The sequence below is a fragment of the Petaurus breviceps genome, unplaced genomic scaffold (genome assembly GCF_028583685.1).
Source record: "Petaurus breviceps papuanus isolate PSGF00001 unplaced genomic scaffold, PetGlider_PUasm1.0 551, whole genome shotgun sequence".
In the NCBI taxonomy this organism is placed as follows: Eukaryota; Metazoa; Chordata; class Mammalia; order Diprotodontia; family Petauridae; genus Petaurus; species Petaurus breviceps.
Genome location: NW_027186372.1, coordinates 33,507,437 through 33,520,145, shown reverse-complemented (window position 1 = coordinate 33,520,145; position 12,709 = coordinate 33,507,437). Strand labels below are relative to the sequence as shown.

The following is a 12,709-nucleotide window of genomic DNA, read 5'->3' as shown; positions in this document are numbered from 1 at the left end:
TCTCCTTTCTGGGCCAGGGGAAGGCAGGCTTGACAGCGGGGGCTTGTGGGTCAAAGTTCCTTCTTGTGAGTCAAGCAGAGACAGACAAAAGCTCCAGGTGATTTAGAAGCCTCTTCTCTGGGTCCTTCAGTTTGATTGGCTGTGAAACCCTGGACCAGTGTCAAGGAGCATCCTCCTAGCTTGTCCGCACCCCAGGTGTGATACGGGCCAAGAAGCAGCTCCTCTGACTTTTCTAGAGTCTGGACAATTTGTGCTGTCTTTTCCACATACTACTGTCCCCTAAACGGAAAATACATTTCATAGAGCTAACAGAAATCTTGGAGATCACAGAAGCAAGCTCCCGCCCCCCATTTGTTGTTGTTCATATTATTTTTTTTTATATTCTGAGGTAGAAATAAAAAATTGTAGCATCTGTTCTTTCAAAAGGAAAGAGCTGCCATGTGGGAGCAAAATGATAGATTAGAAAGAACATTATATTGGGAGAGATACCACCTGGCTTCAAAACCCGTGTGATTTGGAGCAGCCTCTCTGATCCTCAGTTTCCTCCTCTGTTACATGAGGTGATTGGACTAAGGATTCTTAACCCAGAATAGGGTTCAGAGGTTTCATAAACCTAGATGGGAAAAAATTACATTTTTATTTTATTATAACTGGTTTCTTTTATTATCTCTTGTATATTTATTGATGCATTTAAAACATTTTGAGAAGAGATCCAATAGGTTCAGGAGACTGACTAAAGGGTCCATGACACAAAAAAGGTTAAGAACCTCTGGACTAATTAATATGAGTCTAATGGCCCTTTGAGCTCTAAATATTATTTTCTAGTTAAATGGCACAGTGATTAGAGTACTGGGCCTGAGGTCAGGAAGATCTTAGTTCAGATCCAGCCCCTAACATTTGCTAGCTGGGCAAGTCAATTAACCCTGTTTGCCTCAGTTTCCTTATCTGTAATATGACCTAGAGAAGGAATGGCAAACTACTCAAGTACCTTTACCAAGAAAAGCCCAGATGAGTTCACAGAGTCAGACATGATCAAAAAGATTAAACAACAACCACCCTTCCAGCTCTAAATATTATCATTCTACATTACCACATGGCTACTTTAGACCAGTTCAAAATACCCAAAATGAATTCCTCTAAAGATATGTTAGTCCCATCTCCTCAACTAAATTGTAAGCTCTGTGAAGACAGAGACCACATGTTTTTAAGCATAACTCAACTCATAGCTGAGCAGAAAAAGGACTCAATAACCACTCTTTGGGTTGTTAATTGGTAGGTGGAGCCCTTGCTACCTTATTAAATGCTATGAATAGCTTGCAAATTATAAGTCAGCTAGTATGTAAGTGATCTTTCTGACCAGACTTAATATGTATTTTTGTAATGTGACAATTGCATGGATGTTGTGGCCAAATCCCCTTCCTTACGAGAGGCAGCATGGTGTAACAGAGAGAGGACTAAGCTTGAAGTCAGGACAATGGGAGCTCAAGGATTGCTTCTGACACATGCTAGCTGTGTGACCATGGGCAAGTCACTTAGCACCTACAGTGCCTAAAACAACTCTCTAAAGTTGATGATTTGCATTGGTGAAAGACGTTTCTATATCAAAACTTTTATAAACCGATGAAATCACAAGTCCAGCTCTCTTTCCAACTCCTTCCCCACCCCCCATAAAAAAATAATCTTCTCTGTGAGCTATGAATTTACTCCAAAATCTTCAGCAATTTCATGCATCTTGAGAATGGAAAGTGACCAGTTTCATCGCCACAAAATCATGGTGACTGGTTTTAAGGGCTTCTTACCTTGTCCACAAAGTTCCTCCCCCTCCTATTATCTTTCATTGGCACTGTAAATTGCAAAAGTTTTTCTTCCCTTCCCACAGCCCGGCCAATGGAGGTCGTTCATGTGTGGGGCTCAGCTATGAGTTCCAGCTATGCAACACACAGGATTGCCCCAATGCCCTGGATGACTTCCGAGAGGAGCAATGTCGCCAATGGGATCTCTACTTTGAACACGGGAATGCCCAGCACCACTGGCTACCCCATGAGCACAAGGAGGGTGAGCCTGGATGAGGGCGAGGGATGGGGAGTGGCCCAGGAATAGCTCATAGAAATCTTTGAGGGGGAAGGAACCCTTGGACTATAGCATGGTCAGAGTGGGAAAGGACCTTAGAATAGAGAATATCGGAGCTGGAAGAAACTTTACAATATAGAACATATGATGGCATGTTGAAGTTGTCTGGCAGATAGAAAATACATCAGATTTGGGTATACAATACACAGATTATATGTATATATATATATACATATATATATATATATATATAATACACAGGTGAGCTGTATGAACTTAGATGAGTCATTTAACTCCTCTTGGCCTTGGTTTTCTCAAATATAAAATGAGGGGGTTGTACTTAATGGCTTCTAATGTCCCTTTCAGTTCTAAGTCTTTGCTCCCCTGATCCCATGATCCTAATTAGAGCTGGGGACAATGTTAGAAATCATCCAGTGGTCCAACCAAAAAAAGAGACATGTTCTTGTACTTCTCAGAAAGCAAGCTGATAGTCGCATTATGTCAAGAGGTAAAATAGAGTGGAATTATAAACCAGCGCATTCCTGAACTTTAAGTGTGAATTTAATTGAGTTGGTATTTATTAAAGACCTACTAGAACAGCATGCTAGATACTGGGGAAGATATCAGGTTCCTTGCTGTCATATATAGGGTAGCTGGAGTGTCCAAGGCCACTTGGACATAGGTATAAGCTTTCTTCCAATGTATCGAATTGATGTCTCTTCTCTGCTGGAGAGCTGTCCCCAGCTCTCCAGCCTCTGGAACACATTGTAGCCCCCTTTTTTAAAAATCCAAGCCCAAGAGTTTATGAATTGGCTCTGAGCTTCACCATCAGTATTCTGTCTTTGGGACAACAAGGACTTGGAACAAAGCCAATTCTTGCCAGGACTGGCATCCAAACATACAGAAGCTATCCAAAAGTGTCCAGGATCAATCAGAACCTTATCCAGGAAATTTCATATTAGCTACAACATAAGTGGATTAGAGAGACACAAAGCACAATTTTATGTTAAATCTAAAAAGGAAATCCATTACCAACAGAGGTCATCATGGAAGGCTTCATGGAGGGCATGACATTTGAATTCAGCAGATAAACGACGAGTGAATATTTCAGGTGTAGGTAAGAGTATATGAGCAAGGTAAAACACAGGGCATGCTTAGGCAGCATATATAGAATGCACAGAAGTAAGTAGAATGATATGGGGCTGGAAATGTAGAGTGGCCCTAAATTATAGAGGGCCTTGTGTGCCAAGCTAAGTGTGTTGTCAGATAGGTGACACCAGATGATAGGGAGCCATAATGCAGTGATTTGAGAAGCATAATCATATCTCTGCTGAGGGAGGAGTGATCCAGCAACAGTATGAAGGCTGGATTGGAAAGAGAATAGAGGGCAAGGACTCATTGGGAGGATTTTGCAGTAATTCAGGCAGGTTGTAATGGCAGTCTGTGCTCAGATGGTGGGTGGCATAGGGAGCAAAGAACAGAATTCAGATGCAAGAGGCTGAGAATATAAAGCCAGCAGATCTTAGCAAGTCATTGGATGAAGCATCTGAGAGTATGGTTACATCTGAGCACACAAGATCTCTCAGTGTCTAGATTAGAGAGGCTTCTGGGCAGGGGCTGAAGGATGGGAATGGGGATGGGAATGGGGATGGAGCTGACCTAAGAGGCCTTTATTTTATATCTCTAGCTTCTTCTTTTCTGGGCAATTAATAATTTTATTAATCATGGCTAGCAAACAATTAATAAAAGGATGGTCATTTGACTTTCTCTCATAAACCAAAGATGAGGCCTCTCAATGCTTATATGGCCTTGGAAGAGTAGATGTTCCTATCAGGTGGCAATCGCCTTTGATTGGTTAGCAATTAATGAGAGAATGAATATTATAATTAGAGGTAGGACCTATTTTAATGAGGGGTTGGGAGATATGACTTTGATTATGTCACTCTTAATTTCCTTTACCCAGACCACCACCTCCTGCCTAGGTCAATCTAGGCAATGGGATCAACCCCCCTCACCCAAGCCTGTCTGAGTAGAACACAATGGAATTCATCTAGATTAGATTCTCTTTGCAAATTTTCTAGTAGGGTAGAGTAAGAATGGTCTAGGTGGGTAGTCTTAGCTTCTGTAATTCCAGATGTGTCCATTCCAATACATAGTGTCAATGACAGGGCTGGCATTTTGGTCTCAAGCCAGTTTACCTCCCTCCACTTCTCAAACCCTCATCTATGTCCTCCCACCTCCTTCCCTTCCTTGGTTCCTTCATTCAGTCCTGCTAGTAGGAGAAAGCCAATATGTTTCTCTTCACTCTCAATCTCTACCTAACACCTTGCAGTCCCTATATCATCAGATGAACTGTGATGGGTGGGAGATCCTGATGGTGCTAGAATAAGTGGGCATAGCTCTGACACAGCCCACAGTGGGGAGAAGCATTCAGCATAAACATTGGGTGTGGCTCATCTTGAAGAATCCAGTAGCATCTCTTAGAAAGATAGATAGAATCCTGTTATCTTGGAGTTGGAGTTCAAATGACTCTCAAAGGTCATCTGGTCCAGCCCATACTTGAGCAGAAGTCCCCTACAGGTCATCTCTGACAAGTAATCATCTGCTCTACATTTGAATACCTCTGATAATGGAGACTAATTCTAATCTAAGACTAATCTACTCTAAGACAGCTCAAATGTTTGTAAAATTTTTCCTTAATTTGAGTTAAATCTACCTTTACCACAATTTCTGTTCACTGGTCTTATTTTGGTCCTTTGAGGCCAAGAATAAGAAGACTAAGTCACTCCTTCCCTATCACAACCTTTTAGAATTATGAAGATAAGGCGTGTCTCCAGTTAGTCTTCCAGATAGAATCAGGCCATAAATAGGCACTAACAAGATCACCTCCTCTGTCCTGGACAGCCAAATAAACTGGTTGAGTCTCTTGACAGCCATATTGTTAAGTCCTGGGCTTTGACACATGCCCTTACTCAGAAGGCCTTGGATCTTGAGCTTCCCTCTTAGATCTGGCCAACCCAGACACTGTAACAGGGGAGTTAGTGAAGAATATTCAAGTCTAATCAGAAGCTACTTCTTTGAGAATAGGGTCATGTTCCTGGATTCAAGGGGAGGAGGAACCAGGGAATTGTCCATGCAGCAGACCTTCTCCTCCCCCGTCCCCAAGAAAATATACACATTATCTAACCAGGAGGGACATCTAACTTTTTTGGTCAGGTTCTCCAGGGGTCTGAGTCTGATATCCATGAGGACTCAGTGGATTTTCATGGTCGTGGGATGGTAGCCGTGTTCTCATAGAGGAAGCCTGGGCTTTAAATGGTGATGAGGGCTGGGGGATGAAGAAGGGGTTTGAGAGGGCTTGCACCTGCTAGAAACACTTCTACAGGTTGGACTTCACTGCAAATAAACTGGAGCTCACTGATAAAAACTCCAATACGCCATCTTGTGGCTGAGCTTACACTGACACCTTAGACCATTTACCAGCCTGGCCTGGCCTGCCATGAAGAAGGGCTCCATGCTTCTGGGCCTTCTCCTACAAATGAATGCCCAAAGCCCACAGGCAGATATCCCAGAATCTCAGAACTAGAAGGGGCCTCTGAGTCCACTTAATCCAGCCTCACACCTTCGGGAGAAAATTCCTCAAGAACTTCCCTGCCTTCATTCAGCCCCTCTGATGGCAAACCTCCAGAGACAGGGAGACCATTGGTTCTCACAGTGGCAGCTCATGTCTACATTGACCATTTTGGAGCATCAGGAAGTTCTGCTCTTACAATGAGCCTCAGTTTGCTTCTCTGCAGTTTCGAGATCTTCCATCTGGAATCAAGGAGAACAAGTCTCCATGAAAGCCCTTTAGAAAGTCCTTTAGCTGTCATGCCCTTCATTCTTCTCTCCAGGCTAAACATTATCCCCTCCCAACCCACAAACACACAGAATTCCTTCCATCAATCCTCCTGTATCACTTGCCTACTTTGTAATGTGGTGCTCAGAGGTAGATGCCGTCCTTTAGGTGTGGCCTGACCAGGACACAGCAGGAGACCCATAACCTCCTACATTCTGGATAGTATACTTCTTCAGTGAAGCCATCTCTGGTCCAGGAGGCTTCTCAGCTCTGTCAGTAATTTGTGATTGGTTTTACAGATGTGGCAGCTACTGTGATCTAAGGTGTCCTGAAAAGCCTTCTCTAAACCAGTTGTAGATAGACTGCAAAAGGGGCTGACTGATACCTCTTTTCCTGATACTTTTTTCCCTGGGTGTAGGGAAGAAAGATTGAGTCAATATGGTTAGCAGATTAGAGTTCTTTCTACTTCACAGGGCCTCTTGTAGATGAGATGGTTAAGTGCTGCTATTAACTGTATTCTGCCTGGACACTGTGGCATTCAGTGGTCATGTTTACAAATTCCAGTTTTAACCGTTCCTGGTTCAGTGAGCACCTGAGTACTGGGAACACTCAAACCAATAACCAAGGACATAATAACCCATTACTTACAGTCTATATAAGCTTTGCTTGCCATCTTTAATGAATCATAATGAGCAAAGTCTTCATTCCTTTCAGCAACCATGGCTACTTCTAATGAAATATGGGGAATAAACATGAGAATAAGAACTAGGCCCCTGCTTCCCAGGTGTTTCCTCATTAGATGGAAAAGGAAAAAGGAAGGGAATAAGCATTTACATAATGCCTACTATGTACCAGACACTGATCAGAGTGCTTTTTGCAAATATTATTTAATTTGATCCTTACAACAAACCCCCATTTTACATTTAAGTTTGAAATTGAGGCAAACAATTGTGACTTGCCCAGGGTCACACAACTAATAAGCTGAATTTTAATTCTGGTCTTCTTTAATTCAGGGCCAGTACTCTATTTACAATGCCACCAGCAGCAGAAGTCTTTCCCATATTCTATCATGCATAGCAACCTCTGAGCTAGCAATAGCTACAGCCCCAAACTTGAAGCTCCCACTTAATGGATACTGCTCAGTGATTCGAGATGAGAGAGATATAAACGTTTAAATAAGATATAGTCCTTGCCTTTATGAGACTTACATTCTTAGGCAGATAAGAAACATACACAAATAACTATAATATATAGTGTTACATGATAAATGCATCAGAAAGGTACAAAACAAAACGCGCTATGAGCCCTGAAGAAGTTCGTTACTAACTAAGAAGATCATGGGAGAGGTTGGAAACTGACTTTCTTTTTGCTCGGCAAACCTAATTTGGCAAATCTGATCTTGTCTCTCTTTAGCATCGAAACCCAGGACAGGACACCAGGGTTCATGACAAAGGACTTCAACACTTTTCTATTCAAATTTGAATAAGACAATTCATTTATTAGAGTAGATATGATGTGCCCAATCATTAAACTGCCTGTTTTGCTTCACTTTTGGTGAAAAACATCTTTGTTTTGTTGAAGTGTGATAGAAAAAGAGAAATAGATATGAACCCTCTTCCTGAAAAACCAATATGGCTGAGGGTTTTCCGCCCTCCTTCCTTTTCTTTCCATTAGTTAATACCTGATCATCATATCACTTAGGGAAGGGCCTGCCCAAGACCCTGGCTAAGGGAAAAATGCTTCCAAATGTATTCTCTCTGGAGCTCTGATACCACACCCCTCTATTGGTGCACTTGGAGTGCCCTCTTCTGTCTCTTTGCTGTAATTTCATTAGATGTTTTTTTGAGGAGCTTATCCATCTGGACGTTAAAAGACCCCAATTCCTCCATACCAAAGTAGACAATCTTTGCAAGTTAAAGAATATGACAAAACTGAAAAAACAAAATCACCTCCTTCATTCTGGTCAGTACCATGGTCAGCACCCTGATGGTGAGCTGACGCCTTAAGCTGGTCCTCAGAAGACAGATATTGCCTGGTCCATAGTCAAATTCTAGTTTGGTGGCAAGCTACCAGAACTTTGCGGAAACTGTAAGAACCCAGGATCATCCCCAAGAGAAGGTACTTAACACAGTATTAAGAAACAAGGGCAGAATAGAGAATGTTTAAATCAGAGTCTTGGACAGTGAGACTTGGACTGCTATGACCATAAAAATTTTGTTGCTCCCACCAATAAGCCAAATTAGCAAGAATGCCCCTGGCAGAAGGTCATGCCTGAGGGGAGGGAAGGTAGTTGGTGGTACTTCTGCCCCTATGCCTGAGGCAAGGGAGGGTAGTTGGTGGAACTTCTGCTTGCTTTGAACCTATCTTAGCTCCAAATCATGGAAGAAAGTTGTTCCTGGCTTTGGAAGAGTCAGCAGGATGCCTTATATGGGTCATTTACCTTTTGGAGAACTAAGAAAGGTTTTCTGGAAATTGGGCGATGGTAAGAAATCAGTTCAGTCAGAGCTGTCCGTGTCTTTTGACTTTGTTCCTGCACTGGTATAGTTTGAAATCCTCGGGAGGGGCCAATGACACTACTCCACTTAGGGCCACAGTATGCTCGATGGGGGTGCTTTTAAATGGGTCACCCCCTGTCTGTATTTCCTATCCCATAGTTCAGGACTAGCCAGGCATTTATAAATAAATAGACATTAGCAGCAGGACATTAACTGTGTACAGCTTGTTATAATTATTTTTTCCATCCTCAAAATTAATCTTTCTCTGTGGGTGAAAATTTGGGCCTGAGGTGGTATTGGCAACCCATTATTAATTCTCCATGACATGTTTTAGGATAAAATTCTATGCCCTGAAAAGAAAAGGACATCATCCGAACACAAAAGCTCAGGAATAGTAATTAAAATCACTCATTCACCTAATGAGGTACGGTAGAAAGATCACTGATTTGGAATTAAAAGACCTGGATTCTAGTCCCGGCTCTGCTACTTACTATATTACCTTATAAATGTCAAAATATCACCTTCCAACTGAAAGCCTTAGTTTTTTCATCTACACAATTAAAGAGTTGGATTGCTCTCAAAATCTATGACTCTATAATCCCCACACCTCTTTTGAGCTCCTGTTATGTCCAGAACCCTGTTAAAGGAACCACAGGGAGACAGAGATGAAGAAATTCAGTCCAATAAGCATTAAGGGCTTACTATGTTCAGAGCACTCTGTTAAGCACTGGAGATAAAATGGCCAGACTAAAGCAATCGTTGTCCTCAAGTAGCTTCCAAACTGTGTGAATTCAGAGGGTTCATCCTTCAGGTTTGCTGCAAAGTAGAGTGCTTAAAGAAAAATAATTTGAAATAGTGATACAAAGGACTGTTGGACCTTGATTGTAGAAGGCCTTAAAGGCCAGAGCTAAAGAGTAGGTAATTTTTCATGCTGGCAATAGGGAGCCACTGAAGTGATTTTAGGGTAGGGGAGTATAAGGTCATTCCTATTCATTAGGAAGATTATTTGGGCAGCTGTGTGAAGGATGGATTGGAGAAAGGAGACTGGATGCAGGAAGGTCAGTTAAGAGGCTATTAAAATCATCTAGTTTAGAGATGAGGGCCTAGGCTAGGAGCTTTAGCATTATGTGTTGGATTTGAGATATTGTAGAGGTAGGGCCAACAAAGTTTGATAACTGATTAAGTGTAGTGGGTTAGGAAGAGACAGCAATGAAAGATGTCCCAGAGATTTTAAACCCAGGTGATTATCAGATAATAAGGTTGGGAAAAGGTACCCTCACTGACCTCCTTGCCTAGCATGAATAAGACATTGGCATAAATATCCACAATACAAGGCAAGATATCAGTGCCATAAAAAGTTCACAAGAGAGGGGAGTCAGGGAATGTTTTAGGGAGGAGGCAGTCCCTGAACTGACCATTTATGTAGTGGGGGAGTTTAAATTGGCAACTCCTAAATATCATAGTCAATTTCAAATTCAGCCATAAGTACAGCACCCCTTCCAATATCTCCCCCTCTCTTCTCTCTCCATTCTCCATGCCTTACTTCCTATTTCCCTATTGTAGCAGCAAGCACCCCAAGCATCCTCAGGGTTGCTGCTCACACAGGTTCTTGGATCTGCTTTGATAAAGGAAAGCAACTCAAAATGGGTTAACAAGCTTACTTTAATCAATCAGACATATATCATTTACCTCGTTCAGGAGAAAAAGGTCAGCACCCCGAACTTCAAAGTATACAGGCAGAATTATCAAGACAGAAACAGATCAAGTAGACAGCTTTCCAAACTGTCCAACCATTACATCCATACCAAACAACATCTGGGTTTCAACATCTGGGTTTTTCAAAGCCGGGGGGCTCTGGACAACGGCTTCCCATAATCCATATCAAATCACAGAACACTTCTCAAAGTGAGCCCCAAAACAAAGCCTCACATCAGGGCTTATATAGCCTTCTCCTGGCTCAGAAAGTGTAACAACCTTATTGATTCACTGGCCAATCAAGAAGTATCTACTGAAAAACAAGCCTCCCACCCCAGACTCCAGGTGCACTTTAGCCTAGGGGCAGGGAAGATCTTCAAAATTTACATTCCCATTACACCTATCCTGACTATTTCCCATAGATGCAATGAAATGAAATCACTGGTATACATGCCAATAGTCCCACATAATTAGCTATTTCACGTGTTAAGCCCTAAAGGAGTATGTATAAACCCTATCAGTAAATAGATTGTAAAGCAAATGAAATCTGCCATTTTATCCTCCAGCCAAAGAAAGATGCCATCTCTACTGCCAGTCAAAAGAAACTGGAGAAGTGGTATCCATGAAGCGAATGGTACATGATGGGACGCATTGCTCCTACAAGGATCCTTATAGCATTTGTATACGTGGAGACTGTTTGGTAAGTGTTGGGGGAAGATGGCATTTGGGTTCTTAAAAACAAAGCAAAAGTGAACACTTGAAAGCCAGTGTGGTTCAGTGGAAAGAGCCCTGCATCATGACTTTGAAGCCCTGAGTTCCATCTCTGACTCCATTATTTACAAATTGTACAACCTTGGGAAAGTCATCTTACTTCTCTGGGCCTCTTCTTCCTGATCTATAAAGTTAGAATAATAATCCCTGTCCCGAAAACCTTTTAGCATTGTTGTGAGGTCCAAATGAGTTAATCTACACTAGTGATTCAAAGACAGCTTGTACTATTCCCCCCTCCAAAAAAAATAAAATAAAATCTGACATGACAGTACATAAGGCATTTCACTTGGATTCAGGAAGACCTGAGTTCAAACCCCACCTGAAAAGACCCTGGGGAAATCACCAAAGCTCTCTAAGCCTCAGTTTCCTTATCTGTAAAATAAGGAGGTTTGACTCAAGAGTTTTTCAGGTGCTTTCCAGCTTGATATCTATGATCCTAAAATTATATACTTAGTCATGAAAGATAATGGAGATTACACATTGAGGAAAGGTCAGAAAGAAGAAAATGGGTTGAAAACAAAGTGATAAAGACAAAAGAACCAGTGATAATAGAAATACTTTTGGTTTTTAGTTATTTAGTCATGTTTGATCCTTCATGATCCCCATAGACCATAACTGTCTGTGGAGTTTTCTTGGCAAAGTTACTGGAGTGGTTTGTCATTTCCTTCTCCAGTGGATTCAGTGGGACCTTTTGTCAGGCAAACTGAGGGTAAGAGACTTGCCCAGGGTCACATAGCTAAAAAGTGTATGAGGCTGGATAAAAACTCAGGTCTTTCTGACACCAGGCTCACCTGCCTTGAAGAAATACTTTAAACATCTTCAATTCAGCAGAAATACAAAATAAAATTTACAAAAAACATCTATTTTAATACAGTGATTTCACAGCAGTTTTTAAATTTTATTTTTCTACCAACAAGCATTTATTTTTCTCTCTCCCACCCCCACATTGGAGAAGAGAAAAAACAAAGCAAAAAAAAAAAAAAACTCTTGCAAATATGCATAGTCAAGCAAAACAAATTCCTATTTTGCCGATGTCCAAAAATCTGTCTTAGTCTGCATGTATTCATATGTATGCATGTATACATAAATCTATGTGTTATTCTCTTGAGTCTGTCACCTCTCTATCAGAAGATGGGTAGCACAATTCATCTTTAGTCTTTTGAAATCTTCATTGGTCACTGCATTGATCAGAGTTCATAAGTCTATTGAAGTTGCTTATCTTTACAATGTTGTTTTGGAAATGGTTCTACAGATTCTGCTCACTTCACTTTTCATCAATGTAAATAATAAGTCTTCTGAATGCATTCTTTTTATCATTTCTTATGGCACAATAGTATTTCATTATATTCACATACCATAATTTGTTCAGTCCTTCCCCCAACTGATAAGTACTCACTTGGTACAGAGTTCTTTGACACTATAAAAAGAGAAGCTATAAATATTTTTGTACACATGGAGCCTTTCCTTCTTTCTTTGACATATTTGTGAGACAGGCCTAGTAGCAATGTCACTGAATTGAAGGGTACTTGGGATTTAGTGACCTTTTGAGTATAATTCCAAATTACTCTCCAGATTGGCTGTGTTGTTGTTCAGTCATTCAGGCATGTTCGACTCTTCTTGACCCCGTAAACCATGGCAAGCCAGGTCCTTCTATCCTCTACTACCTCCTGAAATCTGTCCAAGCTCATGTTAATTGCTTCTGTGACACTATCTATCCATCTCATTCTCTGCCATCCCCTCTTTGTCTCCACTCTTTCCCAACATTAAGGTCTTTTCCAATGAGTCCTGTCTTATTACATGGACAAAGTATTTAAGCTTCAGCTTCAGTATTTGACTTTCC

The 12,709-nt window shown here is 41.3% G+C and overlaps 1 protein-coding gene across 1 annotated transcript in view; it reads left to right on the top strand.

The window, feature by feature from the left end:
• The window catches only part of ADAMTS2 (ADAM metallopeptidase with thrombospondin type 1 motif 2), a 470,846-nt gene that overhangs the window by 409,896 nt on the left and 48,241 nt on the right, over positions 1–12,709 (top strand). Inside the window, exons 12-13 of the mRNA XM_069102579.1 lie at positions 1,880–2,055; positions 10,665–10,798. Coding sequence (XP_068958680.1) covers positions 1,880–2,055; positions 10,665–10,798 — 310 coding nt within the window. The remainder of the gene's footprint in view (positions 1–1,879; positions 2,056–10,664; positions 10,799–12,709) is intronic.